Raw genomic sequence first — 19,485 nt, 5'->3', positions numbered from 1 at the left:
TTGGGGATGTCTCTGCACTCTTTCATTTCCTACTTGTGTGGCGTGCAGTCTTCATACACACTCAGAAATCAGGCACATTTATGCTCACTGACTCTTTAGAGGATGCTGAATTTATCCACTGCTTCACTGAACACACCAATCCCTGGAGAAATTCTATGTAGCATAGAGTTTTGATTTAATGATATTAATTATATAAATAAATGGTATTAATTAAAATACTCTAAAACTGATTGCAGCTTCTTTCATGAATGTAAACTGCATCACTATGACTGAACTAGCTGCTGGTGGAATCACACCACACATTCAAACAGATGACCAGTGACAAGCCTTACAAAAAACATTTTAATATTTTAACTGTATTTCCCATCATCATTATCAATCAGAAATACTTCAGCAGTCCGAGCAGGGCGGAGAGGGAGCCGAATGTTTGAAGAGTCCTTTGGCTGCAGCTCCCCTCACACAACAAGGTACTAGAAATGCTTACAGAAGTCTGTGTGTGTGGTGTGTGTCTGTGCTGAAATGGCTTTCAGTGTAGTGTAGTGTTTGCTGCGTGTTTTTGCGTGTTGATAGGAAAGATCCTAAACTAACGGACGCTGGCTGGCGTCTTAAGGAGGTCAGTGGTACGAGAGCGAGGCAGACTGGAAGTCATTCATAGTGTTTAGCTTCATGCTGAGGAAGAGCGCTAACATTTCAACAAGCTCACGTGAAGCTGCATCCGCCTGGAGTGGCACACATAAATATAAAAATAGAATAAGAAAAAACTAAAAAAAAGCTTTAAATACAGTGTGTGTGTGTGTGTGTGTGTGTGTGTGTGTGTGTGTGTGTGTGTGTGTGTGTGTGTGTGTGTGTGTGTGTGTGTGTGTGTGTGTGTGTGTGTGTGTGTGTCTTTGACAGTCAACGTGTGAAGGAAGACTGGGAGGAGGGAAGAAGGCGTGTTCACAGGACCAAGTCCCATCCGGTGACGTCCATGTGCTGCCGCAAAAAGTCTAGGGACAAATATTCATCTGTCTCCGATCCGATGGAGCTTCTTCCTGTGGTTCAGCAGGCATGATGGGAAGTGTAGTTTAAAGCATGTGTCTCACCCACAGCACACAGTGGAGACGTTCGAAGAGGAGGAAGCACTTCTACTCTGAAAGAGGTATGGCTTAAACCTGTGGGTCCAGACTGAAGTGTGTGTCATGTTTCTGTCTACATGCGCGTGTGTGTGTGTGTGTGTGTGTGTGTGTGTGTGTGTGTGTGTGTGTGTGTGTGTGTGTGTGTGTGTGTGTGTGTGTGTGTGTGTGTGTGTGTGTGTGTGTGTGTGTGTGTGTGTGTGTGTGTGTTAACAAGTGGAAGAGCTACATTGAGGTCAGTGTCTTTCAGTTGGGAATGTAAACTTTCGGAGTCATGTGTGTTTTCTCTTTAAATAGTGTTCTGTATGCGTCATTCCACATACACAACTACACACACACACACACACACACACATATCCCAGTACCCACGCACACACACACACACACACACACACACACACACACACACACACATTCATACATGAATTTTCCCTCACTCACTGACACAGACACACACACCTACTCCCCCCATAGCTAGTGTGCGTGTATGTCCAGTCCTTGGGCGAGGAGTGACTCTGCAGGGTGTGCGTGTGGCGGCGGGTGAAGCAGCATGGCGGGGTGAGGGTGTGGGGCCGGGTACGAGTGGAGGGACGGTCCCGGGTGCGGAGGGTAGCCTGGCTGGGACAGCAGAGCGCCGGGGTAGTCCCCCTGCAGAGAGGACATTCCCTGGAGACCTGAAATGAAAAGAAATACAAGTAAAACGAATAATTGTTTGGCTGCACCTAAATGTAGAATTACAGAGCAGCAATAGTGCAGAAATTTTAAATAATCTGCCTCCGACCGTCCTCATCCACAGTATCCTAAACAAGTGTGGAAGTAAGAGCGGAGAAGAGGATTTTATCTTTCTTAAATCAGTACTTTTACTTTAGTAGATCATGTTGGGACCTGCATTACAGAGCACAAACTTTGCAGGTTCTCCACACATTTTGCACTCGAAACAAACAGGTCTGTTCAAGTATGGACCTATTTTTCTGCTGTTTGCTTTACTTAAACTCAACATACGGCACAGACTCTACCCTTTGTTTCCCCCTGAAGCAGCAAAAACTTTGTTAAAAGTCATCTTATTTGAGACATTATATTCTGTATCAGTTTGTTTCAGATCTTCATTGAAGCTACATCTTATTTACACTTGAAATAATAAAGATTCAAGATGTACTTTTAATACCCACATGTTGTGAGTTTGAAGGATGTCTGGCTGCACTGCATTAGTTTGCATCGATTGATCCAATGGCAGGCTGCTGCTTTTTAAGAGGTTTTAACAACATGAGAAAACATCGTTTTCGTCTTCTGATGCATATTTAAAAACATGTCTGAGAAGTTTGAGTCTGAAACTGTTGAGCAATCTCTTTTGTTTACATTTAAATCACAGACTTTTCCCAATGAAAATAGTCGCCTGTACTTTCATAAATTAAACAGAAACCACAGTTGACCTATCGTTAAATAGTTGCTGAGTCACACTTTACTTATCCTCATAAATATTTATAGTATTTAATGTAAAGTACAAATATTTACATCTTTTATAAGATTTCTCAGTTCAGCCCTGTCCCCTCAAGGCCTCATCATTTTTCTTTATGAGAAACATTCGCAGTAGAGACTTTGTTTTTGTGGGCTACTTTTAACTTTAACTGCAAGTGCACTTAAAGGACATGGCTGGTAATATTCTGTACTTTTCTTATTGTCAACAAATACCAAAAAAAGACAAAAATTAACATCTCTTAATACTTCTCTTGCCCATCTTTCAGTCTCAGACATAAATCATAAAAAAAAAAGTATACTTTCTTTGAAATAAATAAGTCAACCATTTCCAGACACAGCAGGGCACTGCAGTTATTTTACCCAAACAGCAGCAAGTGGTATTATTCGGGGACTATTTTCAGACGCGGATGAATCCATCCATCCGTGTGGTGGTGAATATTTGCAGCAGTGTGACAGGACAGCAGTGTTTGTGTACATTATAATAAAGAAGTGTGTCACCCAGTGCAACAAAGGCTTATCTTGTGAATGTAATAGCTTAAATGAATAACATATATCAGGCTTAAGCAGCAGGATCGAATCACAGAAGTTATTCTTTATCACTGAGAGCAGTGTTTCCCTACAGGCCACCGTACCTGCTGTTCGAAGGCCGAGGTGCGCCTGCCCGTCGAGCCCGTAGCCCCCGAGAGCTGCTCCCTCTGGGCTGTAGGGGCCACCCTGACCTGTGAGACAACACACGCCTTGTCACACACTCATATGTATATATATATGTATGTATATATATATACATATATATATACACACACGGAGAGGTTTACAGAGCAAGTAGACCGACTGCGCACACACACACACACACACACACACACACACACACACACACACACACACACACACACACACACACACACACACACACACACACACACACACACACCTGAGCGATTTGACTGGTCGATCATCGGCTGGACGATTCTCCTCCTTGCGTTGATGAACCTGCACGAGACATAAAGAAAGAACGTGTTTTCAGAGAGAGAGAGAGAGAGAGAGAGAGAGAGAGAGAGATGGACAAGGCCACCGGGTAATGGAGAAAAAGGCGGACCGGGAGACTGTTAACCTTTTCCCTTTTACAACCACTTAACCCTTTCAGAGGGCAGAGTAAATCAACGTTAAGGCAGTGCAGCTATCGATCCTCCCTGTGATAATTGATTGATCGGCATTTATTGGGTTGCTCTAACTGTGTCTGTGTGCGCTGCAGCAGGGGTACAAATGAAAACATGGAAGCTATCGAATGTCAAAATCTATTGCGTAACATGCACCAGACACCTCATTGTTTTTGGCTTTTGTTCCATGTAGGCACATTAAATAGACGATTCCAAAGGAACCATTTGATCTGCAACATGGAAATGTGTGTGTTTAATCTGTCTACACGCATGTGTACCTGAATGAGAAATTTGGGAGCAGTAAATTATCTCATTATTGGATATTGATTTGCAATTCGGTTTTATGAACGTGGAGTAAAGTGGATTTTATGGTGCTGCAGCTGTGAGAAAAAACTGCTTCGTCTGACATTTCTTTTTTCTGTTCAAAGATACGCTCCAATAAAGCAGATTATAGTTGTGTTGTGACATCTTGTAAAAGTGCTACCTTTTATTTAATTAACATTTATCCATCAGAATATGCACAGAATAAAAAAAAGAGTTGTTAAATACAATATATTTCTGCTGCACACTACCACACTGATACATTATTGACACGGCAGCATATTAATTTGAAAGTTCACACTTTACATTTAAACACAAGCCTTTAACTGATTATTGAGAAGCCGCGGGGCTGGAATTAGTGTATTGACTAGGAGTGCACTGACCAGTTGTTGACCTGTAAGATGGTCAGTCCCGTGTCCAGCGACAGCTGCTTCTTCTGCTCCTCAGATGGGTACGGATGCTGCAAGAACACACACACACACACACACACACACACACACACACACACACACACACACACACACACACACACACACACACACACACACACACACACACACACACACACACACACACACACACACACACACAGCTGGGGTTAAAGAAATCACCAAACTCACATAAACAACAACAAGAGAATCATCTTGAAGCAACTTGAAGCTTTTAAATCTACACTGAAATAATGTGCGTGGACTCCCAGCGTGAATACTGATGACCTTCCATCTGGATTCACATCTGCACTCACATTTTCAACCCCAGCAACCCCCCACTTCTTCTCCGTCCTTCTCTCTCTCACACACACGCACACTGTAATAATTGGAGTGAAGCAACATTTGACCTGCCTCATTTAGTAGCTAATTACTAATCTAACCACCTCACCAACAATTACTCACTCCATTTCTATCACTTCCACAATTATTCAATAGCGAGCATATTCACATAATCACTTAATCCCCCGATTTTTCATTTAATTTAATTGACCTCCATTATACACTCGCTTCCCCTCTCTGTCTATTCTTGTCAGTGACGTTCTGTCCCACACTAAATCCTCTCTTTCAGTAATTACTCTCTCATGCATCGCTGTACATTACACACAGGCTTTCCTTTGTTTGTGAGGATGGTTTGAATCACTGCTCACATTCACTGTTTTCCAGTGTGATAATTAACTTTGATGCAGCGAGGAGATGAAACGGCGAAACTGACCGACAGGTGCTGGAAAAGCCACGCTCTCATGATGTTTGTGGCCACTTTAGGGAAGATCCCTCTCTTCTTGTTGTTCCTGCGGTCTCTGTCGCACTCGTCCTCCTCTCCCGTGCTGGGAGAGGCCACTCCTCCGTCCAGACAATCGCCTGCAGGAAAAAGAGCTCAAAATCATCATATTTACGTATGTATGATTGTTTATAAGGGTCCAATCAATGTAAAGCTCATTGTGCTGATATCTTATTTTAATATTCATAATTTTACTCGTTGAATTTGACCGTTGTAAAACCAAAATGTGTCAGCATTTACCAAAGTACAATCACCAAACTCGTATAAACAACAAGAGAATCATCTTGAAGCAACTTGAAGCTTTTAAATCTACGCTGAAATAATGTACGTGGACTTCCAGCGTGAATACTGACGACCTTCCATCTGGATTCACATCTGCACTCACATTCATCCTGATCCACCAATATTGTATAATATTGTAACGTCTTGCTGTAAGGACGTTAATGTGTTAAGTGCCATGAAATAACCTATGTTGTGATTTGGCGCTGTATGAATAAAGTTGAATTGAACACCCATACACACTGCACTTATGTGGAATCTAATCAGACTGATGCATTAAAATAATTTTCTTCTGCAACAAATATTAAACCAGTCTTTCTTTCTTTCTTTCTTTCTTTTTGCTTGAAAATGAAATTATCCATATATAATACACACAATTATAGCCACTTTGAACATACTATTATTTACTTTATTATAATACACTCTACATGTGTAACAGGCTGTGTATGAATCTTTCTTTCTTTCTTTCTTTTAAACCACTCTTTCATCATATCAGAGTAGGACTGCAACTACTGATTATTTTTATTATCGAATAGTCAGACAGTTATTTTAAAGATGACTGGCTTAACTGTTTAGTCTGTGAAATGCTTTAAAAAAGTGAATAAAATGGCATTCACAGTTTATCAGAGGTTGTTGATGTGTTTAATTTAATCATTTTGTCTAACTGATGCATCAAAACCTGAGATATTCAATCTACTGTCATATGTGATGAAGAAAAAGTGGCCGACTTTAAAAAGCTGGAAGCTGTGAGTTTTGTAATTTTTGCTTGAAAATGAAATTATCCATATATAATACACACAATTATAGCCACTTTGAACATACTATTATTTACTTTATTATAATACACTCTACATGTGTAACAGGCTGTGTATGAATCTTGATGCATGTTGTTTCCCTGTAATGTTTTCTCACACGCAGTGTTTTCCAACCTGTGTATAAGTATGTGTGTTTGTGTGTGTACCTGCGTCACTACAGTTGTCTGCGGTGCTGTGTGACGGCAGGCCACAGGTGCCTGGTGTTCCCAGAGGAGTTGTGGCGCATTCATCTGGCTCCCGTAACCAGGATGCATTCTGCAGGGAGACAGAGAGAAGAGAGGCTGGAGGTAAGACGGGGTAATTCCCAGCTGACGGGAGAACAAGGAATCATGAAACACGTATGTCGTAACTCGTAAAGATATCCAGTGGATACAGAGGAACACGTGAAAGGTAGTTTCTCACCTGCTCTGACAGACTGGTGCAGGATCCAGTGAAGTCCTCCATGTCAGACTTGGAGCCCCCCTCCCGATCATCCAGGACCAGGTCTGTGGGCATTTTGCCCTTCAGACAGGTGATGTAGCGATGGCAGAAGTTATCACACAGGTCGTGCACCTTAGGAAACACATTTATTTTCATTATCGCACACTGTTGACGCCATTTTGGAACCAGTACCTAAAGTTCACATTTAAAGTCCCTCTATTCGGTTCAATTTAACCTAAAAACTGAACTGTGATCAATGAAACAATCACAGATCAACAAACTTCAATTTACTGCAAGCAAGAGACAAATGCATTTCAGCTTAAAGTCATCATTAGCAATGGTGATGGTGACTATCTGTCCCCATATCCAGGAAAATAAATATTCTAATGCCTTAAAGTGACTAAAATGTAACTCTACACCTTCGCCTTCATTCAGGATATGCTGATCTGCAGAGATGCAAAAAAGCCCCGCCTTTATCTCCACCCACCCTTCAGCCACTCCCCTGGAGCTCGATGAAATGGGAAGCCCCGCCCTGACAGGATTGGTTCCTTCGGTATGTGATGTATGAAACCCTGTCTGTCTCAATCTGTGTTGTTGAGATTCATTGGTAGTATGCAGCAAGATTAAGAAACTTGTTTTTCATCTGAGGGAATCCTAAAAATAAAAATAAGAGATTTTCACAGCCTGATCAACTTTCTTTCCGTTTTCTAAATGTAACTTTAAAGATTCCCATAAATCGTAAAATATCAATAGTTTTCAACAGCATTTAGCTATAGGGCTGTTTAACAACTGACATGTAGATCCTCTATCTCAGGCCTTCAGATGAGCACATTACCACACATGTCCACTATCATAAAGGCCATGAAAATGTAAGAATGAACAAAAATGTTGAGATAAAAACATGTTTCAATCCCATCTACCTTCTCTAACTCCAGTAAATGGAAGCGAAGAACCTGTATGGCCTGGATCATCTGTGGAGGGGAGGTTACAAATGAATCACAATGACATATTCCACCATGCCATGTGTAAAAAAGTGAGTTTTATATTTTAGCGTGATGTTGGTGGCCGTGTCATACCAAGTTGTCCAGCTCAGGATTGGAAGAAAATATGGGTTTCTCCGAACGAATCTGCAACATAAATTCAAATCATTATAACAAATCTGACAACAAACTCGACATCAGCCGACGTCTGCGCTCTGATTGGCCCTCAAAACTGTCCTTCACCTGCTTTGCGAAGACGGCGATGTCGTCGTTGAAGGATTCGGAGGAGCACACGTCACTGTGATTCATCATGCCGGAGAGGTGGGAGGTGGCTGAGAGGGAGGCGGAGTCTCGAGGGGAGCAGGTGGCCAGCTCACACTTCTCAAACACTAAGGCCAGCAGTGGAAACAGTGGGTGACTGCGCACACACACACACACACACACACACACACACACACACACACACACACACACACACACACACACACACACACACACACACACACACACACACACACACACACACACACACACATACAGTTAACATACTACACATAAACACAGTAACAGTTGACATAGTGTACACATGATACATTTACAGAATGTGTTACAAGAAACTTTATCCCACAGTATTTATGACACAGACAGCTGTAAACACATCACATGTATTTTCATATTCAGCACACACACACACACACACACACACACACACACACACACACACACACACACACACACACACACACACACACACACACACACACACACACACACATATGCTCTATGTTAATCTACTAAAAGTGCACATGTACTTCAAACTGTTTTTTTCAAGCCACTATCAGCCACAGTTTCAGACCCACACTTACCCGTAGATCAGGTCTTTGTGGTGTTTGAGGGAGTCAGGGATGGCGGGTCCGTACTGTGGGGGAGGAAGCGCCCTGACATCGTCCCTGTACCCCCCCACTGACATGCCCTCCGACCCTGAGTAGTGCACAAGCTCTTCATACTGCAACACAATTAGATGGAGAGACAGAAAACATGAGAGCTGTTCGACATCTGCAGCTGTCTGACATCAAATCTGATGTGATTTTATTATGAGCTGTCGGGGAGGACCAACACAGTCGGACAGCGCCGTGTGTCTAAACTGCTGAAGATATTTTGTGCTCCCTTTTAATATGAATAAGAAGTTACTGTTTGTTGTGTGTTTGTGCTGCAGCTTTATTTATTATCATTTCTGATTAATTAGACAATTATTTTTAATTTGGTGTGTGTGTATTTGTGTACGTGCATGGATGTCAATGCAGTTTTATGTGTGCATTTATCCCCATTTCTTCATTAGATGTTTTTTTGTTGTTGTTTTAGCTTCACCTGCTGGATTCACACACCGCTGAAAATCCCACCACCCTCAGGATTAAGAAACCTTCAGAAAACCCCGTTCAACAGCTGTAGCAGAAAGGCATAGAGATAAAAAAATAAAAATAAAAATAAAAAACAGGTTGTTTTTTTTAGTTCTTGAAAAGTCGAGTGTTTGGCGCTTTGGAGAAGAGCAGAGGAGAACACGAGAAAAGAGGAAGATGAGATCCTCGGAGGAAGACTGAGCCTGTAGCTGCTAATATCATCTCCTCCTTCCTAAACTCAGACTAGACAGGAGCCATGCTGAGAGGTCCCTCACGACCCGCTGTGACAGGCTCACTGGGGCCCACACACACACACACACACACACACACACACACACACACACACACACACACACACACACACACACACACACACACTCCAACACTGCGAATCAGACACACATATGGCACGCTCACAGACACAATGACACACATGCAGAGACAAACATACACTCAGCAGCACTCAGATTGTACATGTCATGAATATACATTGTACATGTCGGACTCCCTTGTTTCCACCTCTCTCTCTCTTTCTGTGTGTGTGTTATGGAGCTAAATTGTGCATCACTGCAGCTTCTGTTTCCGAGGCGACGGTGCTCAGGTCAGCAGATTTGCTCCTGTTTCTGTTTCTGCTGGATTAAAGGGACTCCCGTCGCAGTCCCGCACGGCCACCGGGATCACAGACAGACAGCACCTGCTAGGTGGGACGGCCCCCCGACACCTTTCACTTCGGTGTTATTTTAACCAAGCCGTAAAAGTTATGATGTGCTTAGCATAGTTTTTTTTTGTGGAGACTATTCCCCTGGCCGGCTGCAACAGGAGGTTTACTAGGATTCACTACAGAAATGTATAGCAGCAGGGAAGGTTTTTTACACTTGTTCTCAGATTTTCAGTCATTTTCACCACAAGAATATAGCTCTATTAAATCCAGATATCTTATAGACATTAAGGTGTTTGTCCATTAGTATCCAATCTGAGAGGATTTCTGATGTTATTTTTGAGTGCATCAGTAAACTGTAAAGTGGTGAGACAGCCAGCAGTGACAACCAACATAAAAGCACATTCTGTCTATGTTCTGGGAGTGACATAAAAGAGAAATTTAATTATTCCCCTTCACGTGCATGCACTGCCCTCCTGGAAACCCCTCCCCAGGACCCCTGGAGGTCTGCGGACCCCATTTTGGGAACCACTGTCCTAAACGGCTTATCAAATTGTTGTATTTCAGAGTCCCATATGGCCGCCCGGGATCACAGAAAGCACCTGCTCTGAGGCCCTGTCCCCGGACACCTTCTAGTTTTTATGGAGGCTGGCTATTAACACAATCACTGCTATCGAATTGCGCGTCTCTCTTTACGCACGGCCCCTATCGGGTTTCTGTGGATCAAAGCGCACGAGTTGAGATGACAAATTCCACAAATTTTCCCTTTTCTCTTTTCTTTTTTTTAGGTCACGGAGCTGGTAAACAGGATTCAGATGGAAAGACAACATGAATTGTGTTATTGTAGGCGTAAAGTTATTACAGGCTTTACAGGCTGCTTCTGCTGGAATGACACATCATGAGTCTTGCAGCTCTGTGGCACTGACTTCATGTTTAACAATAACACAACATTTTGTAAAAGAAGTAAAAGACATAACTTGGTCCAACGGCTCTGTTTCATGTCAGGAATTTTGTAAAAGTTGGGCTCAACTAATAAACTTATTTTTCTATGAATTAATCAATGTTGCTACTTAACTTTGTAAACATCTTGAATTATAATAAACAAAAATATTTATTATGTAAAACTTCATCCCTTTTCCACATTAGAAACAGTAAATAAAAACAAGCAAAGAAACTCTGACATTTTCTCAGTAAATGAATTTAATAAGAAATGTGAACTTTATTCTACGTTAGGAAATTGTTTAAATATCCAACAAAATACTGGATGGATTTACTTTAAATCCAATCATTTTTCACCACTTTAATAAAACAAAGAAAAGCTAATTGTTGCAAAAATTCCAATCAAATGAGTGGCAGCCTTCAAATGAAAGGTTTTCTTTTGTGAAGTATTTAACATGCAATTACAGATTTTTTTAAGTTGCCTAAAGTATAAAAAATTGTCAGGCTGCACTCGACCTTTCCAAAATAATCACTTTCACATTTTATGGAGAGAAAACTGACCACATTACCTGTTGCAGATTTAACACGTAAGTGTCTCAAAACAACTGGAACTGTAATAAATTATGTTTTCCTCAGAGACAAATTAGACCACCAGACACCATTTGATTTTCTTGAATTTTTGCCCTAAAAAAACTGCAGCTTTCTGTTTAATAATCTACATTGCAACGGTAGAAAATATAACAACGTGGAGTTGACTGGGGTAGTGACGTGTAACTCTGCTGCTTCTTTTAACACCAAGTAATCCCCTTATGTAACCTGTGACTGAACAAATGTTTCACTGCACCCACAAACTGTCTATTGCTATTTCTGCTGTTGGATTTGGACTATCTGGATTGATGTTCGGACTTTAAGCTGCAGAGTGTACAGGTGGTTCAGTGCATGTTTGACCTCCTCTCTGCCTGCACTGTTCTCATACAGTACTGATTTTTCTGTTTACACACTGTACATCTCAAACTGCCTTCCTCCACTCTGAGGTCTCAGTCCGCCTGCTGCCCGTCAGTCTCTTCCTCCTCCACCTCCACCATGCCTCTGAATCACTGTAGCAAAAAAACTGACCTACTTACTGAGTTGAAGGGCTGCATCTCCTCTGCCTCCTAATGACCCACACTACTCTCTAACCCTGATGTGCCAACATCACTGGCTGACATTACACAACAATAAAGTCATATTATTTTAAGGAGAGGATGAAGTCTTAGATCCAAATGAGCACTTCAAGTTATACATAGCCTCCTCTGAACTGCATTTCACCTCGTGAATTAGGGATTAGAGCGGGTTAAAGGTGGCAGATTTAAAAGTTTTGTGTCTTTGCATCATTAAAGTGCATGCAAATAAACATTTGGTGGTATATAAGAAAGATTTCTAAATAGTTTTATTGCATAAAAATACATTTTTGTTCCGTTTCCCCCTCCCCAGACATGACTTCCATCCTAGAACCAGCCCGCTGGTCTGTTTCTAATGGGCCTTCCTTGTGTTGTTGTTTGGCAGCCAAACCCGGCTGTGCGCTACGAAGAGGATTCCCAACCATGTGCGTCCATTATGATAGTGATATATAAATATATCTACTATCCCAAGCAGGCTGACTGGGGTCTAAATCACTCTCATAAAAATAATAAGCAGACCTACCCTCTTCTCCATGCGACTCGACAGCCAGACCTCCACCGGAGATGATGATGCGCTGCTCGGCTAGTCCAGCGAGCTCTGCTCCCTTCCTCTGTCTCTGGGGTCCTGGAAATTAGAGCGCATTTTGTTTTTCATAATGTAGCAGGAGTTAAGTTGTAAACAGATTTAATATAAAAATAAAAAATAAAAAAAAGTAAAGCCTGTAAGGATGCAATAAAAAAAATTTTTTTAAAAGCAATAATGTACTGATTTGAAAGCGGTCAAGACCTGCTCCTTGTTTACTCAGAGTCCATCGCGTTTTAAATTACAACATGATGATGGGACTGGAGATTTTATGGACGGCTCATCGCGGGGAAGCCTAACGCTTTATAAGACGCTAAGAGGTAATAAAGGCTTTAATAAGTCTCGCAGCCTATTAAATGCGATCGGTGGATGAGGAGGGAGTAACACAAGGCTCCAGTAAATGGTGTAAAATGTCCCACCGAGACGTATATATCCAGTCCTGCCCGGGCCGTGTCCGGTGCAGTCCAGCAGCGGCTTCCTGCAGCGCCTCGTCTCCGCCCGGTGCGCCTCTCGCTCTGGATCGCAGAGCGTCGGGATTCTGGGATACTGTGGAAGACGGACAAGAGCAGCGTATATCCTGCACCCCCCCACACACACAGCTCCTTTTTGGCTCCTTGCGCTCGCTGTCCGCGCAGCGTACGGCGACAGGCTGGAAAATGTCACGGCTGGGAATGAGCGATGGTGTTTTCAGCCTCAAGAGGAGAGAAAGAGAAGGAGGAGGAGGAGAAGGAGGAGAGGAGGAGGAGGAGGAGTGGTGATGGTTGGCGGTGTGCGGGAAGGTTTCGGAGGGTCAAAACGCGACGGGGTCTCTTTAGCCCCCCCCCCCTCTTTGCTCCCTCCATCCCTCCTCCCCCTCCTCCTTTACTCCTCCTCCTCCTTATCAAACGCTACAGAAGAAGAAGGAGGAGAAGAAGAAGACTCTCTCGATCGTTTCTATCTCCGCGCTGATTTCCCTCCTCCATCACCCCTCCATCTTTCCCTCCCTTTGCGCTCATCTCCCCTGCGGCTGCGTTATCATCACAACTCGGGCGAAGAATCGCGGCAACTCTGTGGAGCATGTTTAACAGAATCTATGAAAATAGAGAATCAATTACTGTGTTTTAAATCCGCCTCACACTGTCTGTAGCGTGGAAATAAGACATTTGTCTCACTCAAAATCTTTGCTGTTTGAATACAAATCTAACACTTTGGATGCACTTTTAAACCTAGAAGAAACAAATCCATAAATAGGCTTGAATGCTGTTTTTCTGCATGAGAGTTCATTTTAAGGCTAAGTGTAGTCAAATGTATTTATTTAAAACTTATTTACAGGGTCATAAATAAGTTTGAAGCGTGCTGCTGACATGGAATTTACTGGCTGATAACAGCTCTCAACGTGTTTTATTGTTTTTGCCGACGTCTATTCAAGGTCAGCCTTTTGACGCAGCCCAAATGTCTCTCTTTGGCCCTCCTTCTCCGTTGATTGAGCAGAGTAAGAAAACAAAATCATAGTGAGAAAGTTTAATTTTAACTTTTAAAAAAAAACTTTCACATGTTAGTGGGGCAGCAGCTAAACTCCCAGTCTTGTGTTGTAAATGACACCAAAGTAACATAATAATTATCCAAAACGCTCCTCTTTCCCCGGTCCCGCTGCGAGGGGCCCAACAGGCGGCCGCACTTCAATCAGCAGCGGCTTGGCGGGGATCAGCAGGCCCGGACAGGCGTCTCCGTGGGCGGCACGGTGTTTGGCCGTGGGGTCCGCCTGTGAGGGCCCAGCACCGTCGTTGCAGCCAGGGGCCTTTCAACTCGGCGGGGTGCTGGTTTCCTGCAGAGGTGATCACAGCGCTCAACCCCCTCCTACACTGAGTCGGTAATACAACCGTGAAGCTGCGTCAATGGGCTGGAAAAGGCGATCCGAGGCGTGTTTTGCCTTTAACAGGTTGAATGAAAAGGATTAACCCAGAAGTGTGCAACATGTGAAGACCTCATGTTGACACGGATTTATTCCGCTTTTATTTTACAAGTTATTCTTAAATGTTAATAACTTTTTGAGCAGCTTTCAGTGTTTTTCTTCAGATTCTGTAACTTTAATCGGACCATAAATCTTCAGGCTCTGTAACATCTGTGTAACAGGCCATTATCTACACATGTAGATTACGCTCATTTACATTACAAACACTTAAAGGATTGTCATTTCTATCAAAGCAATACACCTGCTTTAATAACAACACTTTAACACAACATGTGCTGTTGTCCTTATTGACTGCAACATCCTCCTAAAACACTAATCATTTTAAATCTGTTTTGTTTAATTTGAAACAATCTTCTGTTTGGGGTCACATTATTGTTTTACCAGCTTCATAATTTATAACTTTGTATAATTTTATGAGAACTGGTTTTATAAAAATAATATACAATAAGCAATAAAAAAAAAAAAAAAAGTCCTAAACTATTTTTTACCTGATTATTGAATTGAAAAAGCTGTTTGGGGGTCTCCAGATATCTTTTGTTTTTTTCAACTTAATACCTGTAATTGGTGTTGACAGGACTGTTTATAACTCTCTCACGTGTTCACATCAAGCCTATTTGGACTTGTGTTTAATCATGTCACATATCAAGTCAAAGGAAAGGGATATTAATATTAAAGGAAATAAAGACCAGATCTTTATTATCATGATTATATACGCATGCAGCAACAAAGCACAGCCACAGGTCTTTGCTCTACATAAAATAGATTTCCTTTTGATGCCTTTGGAAGATTTCCTTGTTCCCTTGGTGAAATTTCTACCCTATTTATCTAAAATCCATAAGTTTGAACATCAAGCCGCGTGCACCTCATTTCTGTGATTTCAGGCTGTTTACAACATTTACATTCTGTCTTGCTGAGACAAATGCACATGTGGTGACTGATTAAAACATAATCATAGACAAAACATAGACAGCCCGTCTGAAGGCTGACTCTCAGGTTAACTCAGGTTTTATGTGATTGCCTCCTGCTGTGGAGACCGCCTGTAAAGAAGCGGCTTGTTTTCTGCACCACAGAGTGGCGTATCAGTCGTGCAGGTTCTCTGTGGGACCGTTCTGCATGTCAGGGCTGCTGCAGTTATTTGTCACTCCCTGTCGAGGCTCAGGCACTCGCTCCTCTGCACTCACCAAAGCCTGTTGAGTGTGTGTGTGTGTGTGTGGATTTGTGTGCTTGCGTGCTGGAGGGCCATGTCAAGGTGCTCCTCTTCTAAGTTTGGCCTCACTGCAGGCGATGCCCCGGGCTAGAAAACAGGAAAACAACAAGCAGAGGAGTGTGTGTAGGAGTGTGTACATGTGTGAATTTCCTCGAAATTTAGCTGTAGTCTCATGAAGCTCGAAACAGAAGATGTCACACTTACCTCTTCTTTAAACAGCTCTTTTTTTTCCCGTAGGGTTTTCCCAGCATGCTCCTGTTGCTGCAAACATAAACGTGACACTGCCAGCTGTTGACACTTCTGAAATTGTAATTCATCATCTGCAACATGAAAACCAGCCACCTCTGGAAACTGCTGCTGCCCCCAGTTTGGTCATCTCGCCACAAAAGTCTAGTTTTACTTGACTTCAGAGGGCCACCCAACCTTGTTGACTTCGGTGACTCTGGCGTTAAGAAAATACGGCTGCCGTGACCTCTGGTAACGACACACAACCACCCGAAAAACATCACACAACTATGACCCTGCACCGCCTGTTGATGGAGAAAGAGGGGATGAGGAGAAGAAACAGAGAGGGGTACAAGTGGGGGGCAGTCAGGGGTGCAGAGTGCATTTTTATGAGCCTGTGCCTCTCTAGTTTCTGGGTCGTCTGGCAGCGTGGACATAAATTTTCTCCCTCCCCCTCCCTCCCTCCAACCCTCCATTTCTCCTGTTTTCTTCTGGCACACTAGCCAAGCAAATCCACCCTTATCGACCTGCTCTTGCAGTCTGTTTGCAAACTTTTTCCCCTCCAGTTTCTCTCGCTCTCCCCAACCCAGAATCATTCGTCTTACTGCTTCTACCTGTTCAGCCATCACACCATTCTTCCCTCCCTCTTTCCTTCCTTCTGCCTTCCCCTTCTCCATTTCTTTTCTTTTTTTTTACCTTTCTTCTTATTTTTCTTATTTTCTTCTCCTCCATCCCTCCTCCTCCTCCTCCTCCTCCTCCTTCTCCTCCTCCTCCTCTTCCTCCTCCTCCTCCCCACCACCACCACCCCTTATAGATGGAGATTAACTGGGGAGCGCAGCGCCATCCGTCCTCGTGACTGTTTGTTGTTAAGGAGATGGATGGAGGCTCCCTCTGCCAGCCCCACGCAGCCGCAATTACACCAGCCGCCATGATGGATGGAGGGGAGGGAAGGGTGTGGGTGAGAGGGGCGGGGGGAGGGGGTGGAGAGAGGGAGATACAGAGAGGGGCATCTATCACGCCCCTTAATCTACCTGTCACTGCACAGGGTTGGATTGGGAGGGGAGGAGGACAGTCAGATTTACGCTGACCGCTGGTCAAAGGTTTATTTCTTTCTTTTTTTTCCTTTATAGAACATTTGTTTGTTTGCTTTTTCACAGAATTAGGCCTGTAAGGACCAAACTTATTAAATGTCCTGATCTGTCCAATTGATTTCCCAGAGCTTATTGGATTCTGTTGAACATACTGTGTGTGTGTGTGTGTGTGTGTGTGTGTGTGTGTGTGTGTGTGTGTGTGTGTGTGTGTGTGTGTGTGTGTGTGTGTGTGTGTGTGTGTGTGTGTGTGTGTGTGTGTGTGTGTGTGTGTGTGTGTGTGTGTGTGTGTGTGTGTGTATTTGAAGTGTGTGTTTGGCAGGCACCAACAGGTAATAAGATGCAGTTCCTGTTGCCCTTTTGAAGAAATGCATGGGGAAAGATTTTGGCCTGAACTCCATTACACACACATGCACACACAAACACACACACACGCTAAAACTCACCCCAATAAACATGCAAAAAGGTGACCAGCACACATACACACTCCCACACTAAGATGTTTATCATCCCATCTGCAGTTATTGCCTCTGCCCTCCTCCCACACACACGCTCACCTCTGCAGCATCTTCAGCATCATCATCATAGCTGTTGAAGGCATCAAAGCCGTGACCCATCATTGAGTAAATCTGCATATATCACCTGCAATGCCTCCTCCCACCCCCCATCCCCCACCTCCCCACCAACAATGCTACAGAAATGTTATGAAAACGAATCTGAGGCCTCCTTCCCTTTACCCCTCCTCCCATCTCCACCTTCCTCCATCCACCTTCCTCATCTGTCCAGAGGAATGAGAGATGGGATGGAGGGATTAATACTCTTCCGCCCAAGACAACCCTGGGAATGATGGATGGACACATGCGGGAGTGGAAGAGGAGAGTGAGATTAAAGGAGAGAAGTCTGAGGGTTCATAAATCCAAAAGGGGGGGGGAGACCTGGTCCGCATCACACACTAATAAGATCTGCAAGAAATCCATGAAGAGGAGGGAGAGAGATGGGAGCGGTGTAATAGCATTAGATGTAATCTAATCATGGCAATAAGATGTGAATGGATGAGTGTGAGCATGGTGATTATGCAGAAGAGGGATGGTAGTGTGTTGATGAAGCTTTGAGGTGTGAGGACAGGACTCCTTATTGGACAACAGATTGTACTCCTCACTGAGGAGATTTCTGCTACAAAGACTCGATAAAAACACTGTTCGTTATACTTTTTGTCAGATTTTCTCACTCTAACCACCACCGAATGAAAGCAGTGGTAACAGTCGTTGCTGCATGGCTGCAAAATACCTCCAATTGATGTAAATGTAAATCAGGAACAAAATGTGTTGATTGAAATGAGTTTTTCTGTATCAGTCACACAACCCGTGTGTGTGTGTGTGTGTGTGTGTGTGTGTGTGTGTGTGTGTGTGTGTGTGTGTGTGTGTGTGTGTGTGTGTGTGTGTGTGTGTGTGTGTGTGTGTGTGTGTGTGTGGCGGCCATCACCATGTTAAGAATCAACTGTAAGTGCATTAAGTGCAGTTGTGCAGCCGTGACCTGACTTGGATCAGATAGAGTGCTCCTTCACCTCCCTCCTCTTCTCCACAACCTCAGCAAACCCCTCCACCCCCCCCCCACCCCCCCAACCTCCCCTACATCCACCAGGCCGCATTTTTCATGGCCCAGCTGTCAGAGGGCTGTGATTGGTTGGCTCGGCAGACAGATAGCCGATAGGCCTTGATTAATAGTTGAGCCTAAGAACTTCCTCATTGATCAACAGGACAGGCTGCAGGAGGAGGAGGAGGAGGAGGAGGGGAAGGAATGGTGGAGAGAGAAAAAGCATGCCCCGTCGCTCTGCAAGTGCTGGCTGATAATCCAGATAGCGTCTCTCTGAGTTTGTGGGAGTGTGTGTGTCTTTTTGTGGGTGTGAGCTTGTTTACTAAAGTAAAGAGATGAAGGTTGATAGAAACAGGACAAAATGGGAGGAATGCAGTTTCCATCGGCTGCTGCTCCATGAGCTCAGGTGTGTGATAGCATCTGTGGCTTTCTCCATGATTAAGAAAGTTTGTATATTATCAAAGAGAAAACACCACACACACACACACACACACACACACACACACACACACACACACACACACACACACACACACACACACACACACACACACACACACACACACACACACACACACACACACACACACACACACAGCACATTTGGAAAACAGTAAATGTCTGCGAGGCCTTTATGTATGTAACTGAGGGGGTGATTCTTTGTGTGTGTGTGTGTGTGTGTGTGTGTGTGTGTGTGTGTGTGTGTGTGTGTGTGTGTGTGTGTGTGTGTGTGTGTGTGTGTGTGTGTGTGTGTGTGTGTGTGTGTGTGTGAAATGAAATATACAATACATGTTTACAAGATACACTTATTTGATTCATAATTGATTGTTTAGTTGATTCAAATGTGCTTGTGAT

At 43.4% G+C, this 19,485-nt stretch overlaps 1 protein-coding gene across 2 annotated transcripts in view; it reads right to left on the bottom strand.

The window, feature by feature from the left end:
- The window catches only part of meis3 (myeloid ecotropic viral integration site 3), a 67,229-nt gene extending 53,815 nt beyond the window's left edge, over window positions 1-13,414 (bottom strand). The window contains exons 1-13 of one of the 2 annotated variants that reach the window (XR_011310845.1): window positions 12,986-13,414; window positions 12,507-12,608; window positions 8,696-8,835; window positions 8,073-8,247; window positions 7,926-7,976; window positions 7,770-7,820; window positions 6,832-6,981; window positions 6,576-6,684; window positions 5,270-5,415; window positions 4,450-4,526; window positions 3,520-3,578; window positions 3,221-3,307; window positions 1,486-1,786 (exon numbers count right to left, since the gene is read on the bottom strand). Coding sequence is in view for 1 of the 2 variants with exons in the window: in XM_069696813.1 (XP_069552914.1) it covers window positions 1,587-1,786; window positions 3,221-3,307; window positions 3,520-3,578; window positions 4,450-4,526; window positions 5,270-5,415; window positions 6,576-6,684; window positions 6,832-6,981; window positions 7,770-7,820; window positions 7,926-7,976; window positions 8,073-8,247; window positions 8,696-8,835; window positions 12,507-12,518 (1,257 nt within the window). In the remaining variant the exon portion in view is untranslated. Of the gene's footprint in view, window positions 1-338; window positions 1,787-3,220; window positions 3,308-3,519; window positions 3,579-4,449; window positions 4,527-5,269; window positions 5,416-6,575; window positions 6,685-6,831; window positions 6,982-7,769; window positions 7,821-7,925; window positions 7,977-8,072; window positions 8,248-8,695; window positions 8,836-12,506; window positions 12,609-12,985 lie in introns of those variants that run through there. The other variant, XM_069696813.1, reaches the window with a different exon arrangement.
- Window positions 13,415-19,485: the final 6,071 nt, after the last annotated feature.

The sequence above is a fragment of the Brachyistius frenatus genome, unplaced genomic scaffold, assembly GCF_029030835.1.
Source record: "Brachyistius frenatus isolate BFR_SWC_R1_liver_20210118 unplaced genomic scaffold, ASM2903083v1 Contig_1, whole genome shotgun sequence".
NCBI lineage: Eukaryota > Metazoa > Chordata > Actinopteri > Embiotocidae > Brachyistius > Brachyistius frenatus.
This window is presented reverse-complemented; position numbering and strand designations above follow the sequence as displayed.